This window comes from Aquila chrysaetos, chromosome 5, assembly GCF_900496995.4.
Source record: "Aquila chrysaetos chrysaetos chromosome 5, bAquChr1.4, whole genome shotgun sequence".
In the NCBI taxonomy this organism is placed as follows: Eukaryota; Metazoa; Chordata; class Aves; order Accipitriformes; family Accipitridae; genus Aquila; species Aquila chrysaetos.
This window is the reverse complement of record NC_044008.1, coordinates 3,094,107-3,107,638: the sequence shown is the minus strand read 5'-3', so window position 1 is coordinate 3,107,638 and position 13,532 is coordinate 3,094,107. Positions and strand designations below refer to the sequence as shown.

General features: G+C 45.3%; 1 protein-coding gene across 3 annotated transcripts in view; it reads right to left on the bottom strand.

Annotated features, from left to right (window-relative positions):
• PLXNA4 (plexin A4) overlaps positions 1 to 13,532 on the bottom strand; it is a 462,053-nt gene that overhangs the window by 396,543 nt on the left and 51,978 nt on the right. For all 3 annotated transcript variants that reach the window (XM_030015469.2, XM_030015472.2, XM_030015470.1), the window contains exon 3: positions 13,063 to 13,245. In XM_030015469.2, the coding sequence (XP_029871329.1) occupies positions 13,063 to 13,245 (183 nt within the window). The remainder of the gene's footprint in view (positions 1 to 13,062; positions 13,246 to 13,532) is intronic.

Below are 13,532 nucleotides of genomic sequence, written 5' to 3'. Positions count from 1 at the left end.
TAATCTCCTGCCCTCTATCACTGCTTCGCAGTACTACCAGTCCCCTAAAAAAGTCAGATTCCCCTAAAAATGAGAGACTGGCTGAAAAATCATGAATTAACAATCAATATTCAGCTTTAGCTCACTGTTATAGTTACTAATGATTAGTGTCAGGATGCATTTGGGACTTTCAGTATTTAGGTGTTACATTTACCTGTATTTCCCCAGCCCAAGCAGCCCCCTTCCCTTGAAATAAAAATATCTCAGTAATGTAGCCCAAAGCCATATTACATCTCTAAATGAACAGTTGTAATACACGAGGGTAGCCCCGCACTACACACCATCCTAAAATCTTTTCTTTTCCCACTATATTATGATAATTTATTTCACTACCGGGGCTCCCAGGCGAGTTCAATTCTCCAGCTTCCAAGCAGATAAAAATGCTAACCTGGCAAAAGAAGTTTAACAAAGAGCCTAAATGCAGCAGTCTCATAAGATCTTGCACCTCTCTGTATACTGCATGCTAAGATAGACGTGCAAGCAAAACAGAGAGATACAAATTTGGAAACATTTCCTTTCTCTCCATGAATAGTAAATTAGCTAAAAATTCAGAATTTAGGTGGGATTTGGGGAATTAATTTACATCATCACATGGGGGAGAAGGGGCTTGAAAGCATCAAAAGATTTTGACTTTTCCATCTCACAGCAGAAATACCTGTAAGAAGAGAGCTAATTAAACAAGGTGGAAAAAAATAAAAGGAGAAAAGGGGAGGTGAGGAAGTCAAATAACCATAAGTGGTTGTTTCATAGACCATTAAACTTTCAGAGCTTTGGAGGTTTGTTCGTTTTGTTGAAAAAAGGACAGAGAAGCAATCAGTTTTGATTTGGCACAGGTCTGGGTTTGTTTTTTTTTATTTATTCTTTTTGTAAAATTCATTCTGTAAGAAAACAACACAATGAGTTATTCTCATTGTAAGAGGCAGACAAATATTCAACTCTAACAGGATGCCAAGGTCCTGTCACTTACCAACACAGAGATGCTGTCTGAAGGGCAGGAGAAATGCATTAGTGCACACGACATGTCCTTATCGCTCAGGTTAGCTATATCATCAATATGTTCCCTTAGAGCCCAAGAAGATACATCGATTGCGTACGAAATCCAAGAGAAACCCACAGAAACTTGTGAGCAGTGGGGGAAAGATCAAAGTGCCTGTAGCGTGTGAAACCACATCCACCCCAGCAGATATCACAAGTCATAAAGTCCCCCCGATAACCCAGCCTTAATCAACCATATGACATACGAAGCAAACACAGGGAGATTTGCACAGTGCTGGTCACTATGTTTAATTAGATTTCATCAGAACAGTTCTGAAAAATTCATTTGACAAGGTCTCTGCCAGTCTCAGTGGTCACCTTTTCCCTGACATCACTGGAATTTATTGCCAGCCTTAGTTCAAAAAAAAAGTTCCAAGAAGTCAAAAGGAAAGATGACTGCAGACCACAGCCATGAGCATCCCAGCAGGGTGGGATACCAGCACGGCCAGCAGTAGAAACAGTGGTTTGCATTTCCAGGATGCCATAGATACAAGAGTGTGGTGGGGTCCTTTGCCAACGTACCACATCAGCTAGAAAAACAATAATCAGCAAAGCTTCCAAAACCCACCGAAGTCCCTTAGGAGTTCCTGTTTTGTTATCCAAAGTGACCCAGCCCTATGAATCATCAGCAGAACATGTTCAGCATGATGGACTGCAACCAGAGCTGAAACCCACAGATGACTGGCTCCCAACTTTCCTCTCTAGACTTTGCTTCTCTTGGCACCCCCAGGCTCCCAACCATCTCCCATTGGAGCCTGGGAGTGCTCGACTTGTTTCCAACACACACATCCAGGCTCACTGCACCAAGGGGGATCCCAGCTCAGAGGCATTGGTGCATACTTGATGCAATGCTGCTGATATAGAACAATAACTCTTACCAGGAGCAATCTTCCATGGGACGTGTCCCATGAAAGGGATATCTCTGTTAACGCGGTCCTGGTGTCTCTAGTCAAGTACAAATACCAACCCAGCTAGCACATTTATTTCCTTTTGGGGTCTCGCATTGAAATACCACTCCAACCCAAAGGCTTTTAATTTAGGAGGTGAATGATCAGCCTTGGAGTCATAGCTGGTGTAACACTGGCCAGTATGAAGAAAGCCAAGCAATGACAGTCAAGTTCATGAAAAAGGCATTATTGACATCAACCTAGATTTGACACCATCAGGTTACAGTCAAATCTCAAAGGTTAGCTACTGCTATCACAGCTAGCAAGATGCTTTCTGGTCACCCTGGGCACAGCATCCCAGGGGAACCTTGCTGGAGCCGCAGCTTTGATTAACTGTCCTGGTCCAGCCTTCAGTCCATATTTCTACCCCTCGCCCAGCAATGATAGCTTTTTGAATTTCAGAAAGGGCCAGGAACCTGCAGCTCCTTCATATGGTTTCATTTAGGAGAGGTGAAAGGCTACTGACAGGGTTTTGGAGGAAAAAAAAAGAAAAACAAACAAATAACCAAACAGACAAGTGTCAGACCAAGCAGGAACAGATCCCTGAACCCTGTATAGCAACACACGTCTTCACTCCCACAGACACCATATGGGTTGGGGTCTACAAAAACCAGCACAACTCTCTCACGCTTCCCCCCAAGCTTCACACACGAGTCCAACAACCAGCAATCCATCAAAGCTTGACTGCTCTCAAGCCAGGCTGCCACCAAGACGAAATGAGAGAGATGATGAAGCACAGCAAGCCAAAGTCATTAAACCAAAATGAAAGAAGCATGAGGGGAAGAGATCAAGTTGGAGTGGAATGGGGAGGGGGGGGGGGGGGGGGGAGGGATTTTATTTCTGCTTTCCTTCTCTTGGCTTCAGAAACACCACCAGCAGCATTCACAAGGGGTGGACATGCAGATGACGTGAACCCATTAGGGGGTTTTAACAACCACCACTCTGATGCCAAGGGGCTGCCACATGCTGGGGAGTCCGGGTATGTGCAGGGAAGAGGTGGAGAAAGGCTCTTCAAATTACCTCAAGCCCAAAGTCACTTATCCTAACGCAATGAGGCACATTCCTTTTTGCCTTTTAATTAAGAGCTGGCTCATAAATCAAACCTCCTGTTCATACGCTTTGGATGTCAGTTGAGGGGAAGACTCTTTTTGAATAACCAAGGCCACCTTACACAAGCTGCAGTCCCTTCTCCAACTCCAGTAGCACGGCTAATTACACTACTTTTGTTTGCTGTTATGAACCCACCCTGCCTTTGGCAGGCCAGGAATTGGGCCTCCCATCACCTCCAGAGATGTCCAGCTATGGGTCACAAACAGAGCAAAGCCTTCCCCCCAGCTCAAACATCAGTGGTGGGGAGGAGAAAATTACTGTGAAACTAAGCATTTCCCTACATTTCCTCAGGGGTATCCACAACTTATTTCAAATTAAAGGGTTCCTAGGGGTGGGCTGGGGAAACTATTTAAGGCAAATTGTTTTCACAGAGCAATAGCCAGAGAACAAAGCCTGGAAGGCATGAGTTTAAACTTTTAAGCAACATGTGTTACATGCACACCCATATACGTATGCACATTTTAAAACACATTTCAAAATTCTTTGTCCATGGCTATTCTGTTTTCAGCCACTCTGACCCTACCCTGTTGTCTCTGCACAGCAGTCATTTCTAGCACCGGGAGATGAGCTAAAGGTGTCAGTCCAGACTGCAGCAAATACGTGCAGCAAATAGTCCAGCTGAGACTCAACAAAGCCTTGGACAACATAATGAGTGAACAGTGGGAACAAGCAGCTTTCATGTAACACATACCCTATAGGCACAACAGGATCCCGTGAAGGGCTTCAGAGAGAGCAGGGAACTGAATCTGGACCTCGTTGTCATGGTTTACACCTTCACCAGCACTCGCTTCCCATCCTCTGCACCCTTTCTGCTTCCTTCCTAAACACAAGAGCTGTCAAACTGTGATGTCTACTTCAATGCCTATCTGCGGCCAAACCAGAGATCAGTCATCTGGCCAAAGGGAGAAGGAGGAGGTGAGACAGACTGCAGAGGTGATTTTGGACACAGATACGGCTGCAGGATGGTGAGGGGGATAAGAGTGGAGGATGGTGAAAGGAAGAGACGGATGCACAGTGCCTTATCAGGGACTTGCTGTTCTTTCAACTGGCTCCCTGATAACATATGGAGCTTAATCAAATATGCAAATGATGTCCTATCTAGAGACAAGGGAAATAGAGAAATAAACCCAGAGACCATGCATGAAAACAAGCCGATAAAATGAGGGACTGAGTAGAAGGTTTCCTCTTTTTGATAAAATTATTTCAAAAGATTAAATTAAAGCAAAACTAATTAGGAGAACCGCACTTAAGCCGACTTCCCGTAAGAAGGGTCAGCAGGCAAGAGGCATTCAAATCAAAGGCAGATGCAAGAGGCACTTCAAGGGCTCCCTGAAAAGTCATTATCCCAGTCAAAAGAGAAGGGGATAGAGAGGAGGAAGGAATGACAAGAGTCATTTTGGCTGGGCATCTGTCAGGGCATTATATGGAGTGTATGGGGAGTTAAATAACCTCTTTGTCACCCTGGAGAGCACAAGTAGCAGGTGAAGACTAAAGCTGATCACCTAATGTCCCATGCAGAGCACTCCTCGGAGAGCAGAGGGACAAATAGAAGTACCTAGATCAGGGGGACGAGGACATACCTGCTTTTCCTTATATTCCAACCCTGCATGGTTTCCATCAACAGCACAACCATGCCAGGTACTGCAGCCTGAATACTCCACATCTTGCACAGAGCAACTGACACCATGCAGAAAATCACCGGCCACGACAAGGCAAGTGACAACCAGCATCACTGCAAACTGTCCCCTGGAAAGCTGCAGGTCTCATGGATTTCAGCAAGGTAACCTGCAGCAGGACATTCTTATCTGTCCCTTTGCATCTGCTTTTGTCACTAACATCCCCCTTGCCTGCACAGCATGCATCCTCAGCCCACTGGAGGGATATCCAGCTCAGCTGCTTTGGGACTGGAAGCCTGTCAAATTGAAGGTGCAGCTTCTTAGAGGAAGAGTTTGAAGAGACGATGGTACAACCTGCTGCCTTCCCTGCTGCAATGGGTCTGCTGGAGCCCATTACTTCTCCTAGAGTCAGAAATAAAGAGGCACGGTGCAGCACCACTGATGCAGAATCTGGAGGGATTAAACAGTCATTTGCAAATCTCATTGCACGATCACAAGATCCCATCTCCGACAAGACTCTGAGGCACTGTTAAACCAGAACCTCCAAAAAAAGAACAGCACTCAACACATGTATGCAAGGCACCCAGCAAAAATACAACTCAGCCAAACCCTGCACACCAGCACGGAGATTGCTGAGTAGTCAGAAAGCAGAGAGGAGTACTTGAGGGAGAGACATGGAAAATTAATTGCTCTCTACCAAAAAAGCAGGCTCTAACTCTTGCTGGGAACAGCAACCTTCCTAGCAGAAAAAAAAGGGAGTTTTCCTACTGCAGTTAGATACCGCAGCCAGCTAACTGCAGTGTGCTACACTGACAAGTTGTAGTTGGAAGTCCCAAAGCAATGGAAATGTGGGGTGTGAGAGGCTAAGCACCCGCCTGCAGTGACAGAGCAATTAGTGGGTATTTTAAGTATTTAAAACAAGAGTCAGCTGCACCAGTTCAGCAGCAAAGCCTGGATACAGGCCCTCTGATGGGGTTTAGGGCCCAGGGTTTTGCAGCAGAGGATGGATCATGGGGTAACCCAAGCTGGAAGGGACCTCAGGAGTTCTTTAGTCCAACCTCCTGTTCAAAGCAGTGTCAGCTGTGAGATCAGACCAGATTGTTTTGTCCATTCAGGCCTTGAAAATCTCCAGGGATGGAAACTGCACAACCTCTATGGGCAACCTGCTTCAATGCTTGCCTGTCCTCATGGGAAAAAGCTTTTCCTTATATCCAGTTGGAAGTGCCCTCATGTCAACTTATGCCTGCTGTCTCACATCCTCCCACCACTCACCAGTGTGAGGAGCCTGTCTCCACCTTCTCAATAACCCCCTTGCTGCTGTTAGGTCCCTCCAAGTTTTCTTTTCCTCAGCTTGAATAAGATAATTTTCTCATCCTCTCCTCTCAGGGCGGGTTCTCCAGCTCCTGGCCAAGCTCTTCACCCTCTCCTGAACTTGCTCTGGTTGACCAACATCTTTTTTGTACTGAGGGGCCTAAAACTGGTCACAGTATCTAGATATGGTCTAGCAATTGAGTTCAAGATGATCACCTTCCCCTCAATCTACTAGCAGTGTCCCTATTTGTACAGCTGAGGATGTTGTTGGCCTCTTTTGCTGCACAGGCACACTGATGACTCATGTGCAACTTACTGTCTACCAGGATCCCCAGCTCCTTTCAGGAGAGCTGCTCCCCAGCCAGGCAGTCCTCAGCCTGGATCGTTGCAAGAGGTCACTTTTTTCCAGGTGCAAGACTTAACACTTCTTCTTAAATGAGTTCCTGTCAACCCCATTGCTCCACCCTGTCTAGGTCCCTCTGGACAGCAGCCCTGCTGTTCAGCCAAATACTCCCAACAGACCGCAGCTCTGGGATGAACAGACACACAAGGGAACCTGCTTCCCAGCTAATTTGACCTCTAGCCGGTGAAAGGTGAAGTGCAACAGAAAGATGCCCAGCCACCCACAAGACTTCAGAGCAGCGGGGGAAGAGAGAAAGCACAGAATAGCAGCCTATGACCGGGATGCACAAGTCCCGCATCTTTGATTTCACCCGTGGAGATAGTATCTGATCACCCAACAATTTGGGGTCATGTTGGACTCCAGTATTGCCAGCCAATGAGCTTTACGTGGCCCAGTACAAATGGGTGTCACTGCCCAATGTCCACATAGATTCCCACCACCACCCCTTTCAGGGCTGCGTGCTAGTACACCCAACATGAGCATCAAGTGCCAAGTACACCACAGCCACCAAAACCACAGCTTTCTGAATGCTACGGCCAGAAAACTGAACTACTCTTCACACACCTAAGCTGGCAACAACTTCTCAAAGAGGGACTGTATATCAATGTAGGACACAGACAACTGCAGCCTTCACAGATGTCAAATACAGATGGGAAGCGGTATCGCTCCATCACAAGTGAGTGAAGCACTTGGACTCCTGCTGATTTCGGAAGCTGTGAGGAGACACCAGGGCGAACAAGCCCCTCTTGCAGAAACCAGCTTCCCAGCAGGAGCCAGACCCTCTACAGCATGTTTTCAGAGCAGTCAAGTCCACTTGCCAAACAGGTGGGGAAAAAATAAAATTTTAAAAAACCCTGACTCTTTCAAAGCAGCAGAGGGAAGGAGAAGGAAGCTGAGTTTCCCTGCTGACATTTGCACAGAGCTGTCAGCAGCAGAATACCCTCCAGGGAATATCAAAACTGAGCAGGGTTTCTTGTCTTGTGTGTATTCAGAAACCCTCTCGCCTAGAGACACAGTGAGGATCTCTGTCTTTGCCTGCAGTTATCGTGAGACTGCAAACCTGTGCATGGCAAACCCAGGGCTCTCTCATTAGCTCTAGCTCCTTAGATGGGAGGTTAGGTATCAGAGGAGAAAAGGAAGACACTCCTTTCCATGTGGGTACATCACAGTACCACCAACCCGCTCAGACCTCTGCCACCTGTGGGTCTCTGCCCATCTCTTGCAGTCTTTTACCTTGCTCAATTTTTTTTTTTTTTTTTTTTTTTCATTAAAATCTCCATTTTATTCCTCTGTTGCCCACTCATGGCATTTGAGAGCAAACCAGCTTTGTGGAAGGACCTGACATGCTGCCAGTCCCACCAGGATTCAGCTCCTCTCTCCTGCTAAACAGAATGAACCCTGCTCTGGGAAGGGATCTCACCCCACATGTGAGGGGGCAATGACTGTAGCAAAAGGACCCATCAGCACAATCAGCGATGATAATAGGGCTGCAGGTTTGGGCATCCTTCAGGGTTACCTTCCTGAAGCAGCCCTGACACTACTGTAGACCAAGGTGCATCTTCTCTAAGCCGCAGGCTGACTCTTTCAATAGCTGTCAGTGATTCCCACTCCCTCTTCTGAGGAAGGCAAGCTGTAAACAGCACTGTAGCATCCAACCGGGAGAGCCGTCAGCCGGCTGATGGGACAGGGTAGCCACAGCTACGCGGCCAGAAACCAGCAGGAGCTCGGACTTGCATGTACTTTCCAATCCAATTATCTAACCAAGAAAGCCAGCCTTCCCCAACGCAACTGTGAGATGGGCCAAAATGAGAATTGTAAATCCGAGCTCTCAGATCTAAAAATCTCCCTATGGTGTTTTGTCTATGGTTCCAAAGAAAGCAGGGTCTCAAGGGTTCAGGATAATCCAGAGGGTTGTTCATGAAACTGGTTGATACTGAGAATTTTCTACTAAATAGAGGTGATACCTGGTGGGAAGTGCTGGCCAGTTTTCAGAGCTGTCTGATCTGAATGAAAACCTTTACCCCAAATGGCAGTCCAAACCTAAAAAGCCCTTCAAAGACCTCAAAGTGATGGGATTTTATGAAAAATGAAATACAGGCCACAGAGTGAAAGAATTGAGTTTTAAGCCAGATTTCTTTCTCTGCAAGGAATTTAGCATAGAAAAGGCTTTGAATGAAATATTCTGATGGAATAAATATTTCTTATGGGAAAGTTTCAAATAAATGTAAATTACTACTACTCTATTTTCAAATAAACATTTCAAAATGGACAAAGAGCTTTGTTTGGTTAGAAGTGCAATTCCTAGGGCTGCTCCCAGGTTGACATCTGTAAACTCAAGTCACCCTTTATACCTGCATCTACACACAGAACAATTGCAGGTAAGTTGTATTTCTTTGACTGGAAACTATCTGCACAAAAGCAATGACCCATAAATTAAATGCCTAGGGAAGGAATACAAGGAATACTGAATACTGCTACGCTCCCTTAGTGATGACAGGTATTAGTGGCACATAATTTGGCCAGACACGCTAGAAAAAAAATCCAAAACAAGCATACTAAACCATGCAAAGCATCTCCATGGGTACATCTCTAGCCTTCTCCTGCCACCAGAGTGAAGAGCTAAGCGTGTAATGAGAAAGCCTGCAAAGGAAAAAAAAAAGCCAGCAGATTTCAGCACCTGGCTGTTTTACAGCAAAGTGGTTTGTAGGAAGCCCATACCCAGGAATAACTCCCTTTCCTGATGGTTTACTGTTTGTAGCGAGACAAAACAGACATTCGTTAAACTCAAGCGAGGCTTTCCTATCTCCTGAAAACAATCACTAAAAATTCATAGGGGTGCTGCTTGACTTTCAGCCACAGGTTTTGTTTGAAACACTTCCCATTGTACGTGGGAGCTTGCTCTGCCAACAAAGCCCACCAGGCACCCTGGAGTATACTAAAGCTGCGGCAACGCTTACCAACACCGTACAGAAGGACGGGGAACACCACGGGCCAGCCAGCACAGGAGGTAATTACAGATACTGGGATCTGACCAAAGCACTGCAAGATGAAATATTCTCATTAAAAAGTACCGCAGGATCTTTAATGCCCACAAGTGATCCGGAGCTGGTTTTCCATCCCATCCAATTTGTCTAGTTTAGCTGTTTGATATGATCACACACCTCACAACCTTTAGGGCATTAATTTTCTCCAGCACTACTTTGAGCAAGCAAAATATTTCCTACCCTTTGCAGGAGAGAAAATGAGGTATGGAGGCACACCAGAAGTTTCTGGTAGAGCAAAGAACTGAACCCCGCTGTCTCCCAACCCACTCATCCCTGGGCCACCCTTCTCCATCCCCCAAGGCACCATCAGAACCCATCAGGCCTGTAATCCAAGGGCACTGGTTTCTATACATGAGATTCGGACAGGCTCTGCATTTTTATCCTATTTATATTTTCATTCTGCAGGGCCAGGCTGTGCTGTGGACAAGCCAGCAGAACTGGAGGGCATATTTCTACAGCACATTATTCAGTGCCTTCCCGTTGGTCTGCACATGTAGCTATGTGAATGAGCGAAGGTTTCAAAATGTATTTTGCCTGGGGCAGTGAAATAGCTGGGGCCAACCCTGTCATTCTGTTTCACTCACTCTTTTCCTACCCTATCTCTGTCTTGGTTTTTCCTTTTGTTTCTGTCTTTGTTGTCTTGGTTACATGGGCAGATTCCTGATATGCTGCTAGTTTTCATTTTAATGATATGTTCCTGTAAAGCACAATATTTTACTTCAGTTGTGTGTGCCACCGGATAAATTCCTTTGACATATGTGACATTTGTATATCAACTAACAGATACTGCTTTATGACTGTGGGTATTTTGCAGAGTATTCACGGATTGCATACATCAAAATCTGATATACAGTCTGCCACTTTCATATAAAAATACACACACGGAGAAAAAAACTGAAACTACAGGAAAAATAAGGAAAGTTTCTCCAAAACCATCTTGTAATTACTTGCAGCGAGTTGTCCAACAACTGAGTAGATCCTGCTATCTTGAAGATAATCTCCTAATTCCTCTCTTCACGCTATCCAAAATACTTCACTGTAGCTTGACCGAGTAGCTGCACTGCCCAGGAGAAACAGCAGTACGTACCATGCATGGTAGGACCCAGCAAGCAGAAAAAAAAAAAGAAAAAAAAGAAAAAAAGACAGCTCCTGGGCTTTGTCCACTGGTACATGGAGTTTCATCTAATCCTACAAAGGTTATTCCAATTTACCCATAGGCATTTTTTTTAAGACATAGATCAAACTTCATGCTAACATAATGGATTATGCTGGAGTCGTAATACCAATGCAGTGCTTCCTATTAAAAAAGCACCGACTGATGAGCCAAGATGGAAAACAAAGCTTCAAAAGGCCCATGAAGTCTTGGCAGGGGCCAAGGAATGTCAAGTGAAAATCTTGAGTGCCAACCTGGCCTTGTGTGGCATCCAGAGGGGAAAAGAGGCTGGTGTCCTGAGCTTGGATACCCTCAGGAGCCTTGGAAGAAGGCAGTGTGTGGAGGAGAGTCAGTGATTGCAGAAGTCACAGCAAGGATGGGGCTGAACCTGCAGGAACTGAAAGTTTCCAGGAGCTTGGATCAACTGGCCCAAAACAACCACACGTGTTCAGGGGAGCCCCATTTTTCTTTGCATTCTGCCTCCCTGGTGGAGACTTATTCAGCCGAGGAAGATCTCAGCCCGAGACTCCAGCTTTGCTCCAACACACGGACCCAATGCAGTAACTACCGCAGACAGAATATTCAGCACATTAGGAAAAAGGGAATAAAATGAAGCTTTCTCAAATTACATCAGCCAGTTCAGCTCCCCTCTTCTCATTCTTTACCCTATAAGGCTGTCCCCACTCTCTACCACACTCTGTAAGACACCAAAAGCTTTCTCTCCTATTTTCCCCTATTAAAAGGAATCAGATCTTGGATTCTGCAATGTGACCTGTAAAGGCAAAGACAGAGCTGCGTCTGAGTTTGCTTCTCCTGAAGCCAAAAGAAAAACCAAAAGCTTGCGAATGCAGGGAAGCAGCAGTCATTCTTAACTGCTTAGGTCTTTTGGATATTTACCATTCAGATCTCAGCTACCCCATTTTTTCCCCCCCAAGAGACTGACTAGAGAACTAAACAGTTTATTATGATATCACAGATGACAGGGAAGCAAAACCTAATTAGTCAGGGGAGGAGATTATTTTTATTACAACTGTTTAAAAAACAATTTGGCACCTTTTCCACATGCCTGAATAGACTGTTAAAAAAAAAAAAACAAAACACATTCTCTTTTCAAAACCATCAACAACCTTTCCTCTATTGAACAAAGCCAGAGACATTTGCCAGCGGGCAGGATCCTGTTCCCCTTGCAGACCTCCCTCAGCACAGGGGCAATGCCATCTGAATTTACAACCTTGATTTCCTTTTTAAGTGAAGAAACAGGTAGAGAACCAAAACCAAAGATTTCAGACCTTCCTCAAGCATCCGTCAACAAATTACTCCCTTCCCCTTGTCTGCTCTGTCCATCCTAGACACAAGCCATAGTGGGTCACCTTTTCATAGCACCTTCCTCTCCCCAACTTGGAAGTTTTTATTTGCAAAAGGAATTCAAAGAGGAATCAACACCCAACCCAACCCCCAAGGCTCTGCCCCACCTGCCTTCCCAGCTTCTCACCCATCTCCATTATTATGGCAAAGCCACAATCTCCTTGCACATACGATATTTAGCAACACTCCTGGGCTGAGCATTCAGACAAACATTGTCAGACTGGCACATTGGAGTTGGAATGGAGGCGGTGCCCGTCATTAGCATGAGAAGGTCACTTCTAAAAACTCTTCTTGCCTTGAGAAAACCACAGGTAGATGATTCCCAGCTTCCACCTCTCAAGCCTCTCTACTATTGCCTTACATGGCAAACTACAGAGCTACAGCCATGCAACGGGCATATTTTTAGTGAGAATGCACAGTGAGGAACGTAAATACACTCTTTATTGTATTTGGGTTTATGTGGAGTCAACCATAAACATAATGCTCATTATCGTTCAAGACACAGCTTGCTTTTGATGAAAAAGCTCTTCCTTCAGTACAAGTACCCAGCCTGACCTAAACAGAGCAACCACTAATCCCATGCTGGGCTCGTGGTCAAATCACAGTCCAGTCACGTTGCTCTGAAGAAAGATCTCCAGAGCATGAATCCTGTTTCTTAACAAACTTCAGCTGCAGTCAGTTTTTCTCCAGCATGCACAGATACCCTGTGATCAACTACTTAATTAGAGATGGTCTGAACACAAAAAAAAAAAATCTGTTGGATGTAAACTGCATGAAGTCCATCTGTGGCTGGGTCTGTAGTTTGACTTCAGAAACATTCATTTGCTGATGAACAACAATTTGGAAGAAGGATTTTATCCTCTCTCACATCAGCTCTATCCCTCAAGGGTGAAACAGTTTTTTTTGCCAACCTAAACATTTCCTGTCCTCAAAATAGGTTATGCACCTTAGGATAAGGACTGCGCTCACATTCAGTGCAACACTGCAAATCTCCACAAGAACATGAAAATCCGAGTTAGAGGACCACATTAGGTCTTACCTTCTTGAGCTTCCCACTCTTGGTGCCCACAAAAGCCAGGGAGTGGTTCTTGTAGACGTAGGCAATCACAGATGTCATTCTGTCTCCATCCTCGGTGAAAATGGGGAGCCCTCGCACCATGGATGATACTCCCAAGGGGGCATTCATATCCAGGCCACAGAAATTGTCATCAATTGTTAACAGCTATAAACAAAAAGAAAGAGAGTATAAAAAAATGAAGCTGCCACTTCTTTAGCCATTTGGGAATTATCCATCCAAGCAGGGACACCATTGCATAACATGCCTATAATTTATGCAGGCTGACAAATCAATGATGCTGGCAGGACTGGAGAAACACAGAGGTGGAAAAAATTTGTCCAAAGTTGCATGATGAGTTACAGAGAGAAGGAGAACTGGAAACTTGCTTCTCTTGAATGACAGCCCAGCAGGATACATTACTTTAAGCCTTTTTCCTACTGCTTTACCAGTCA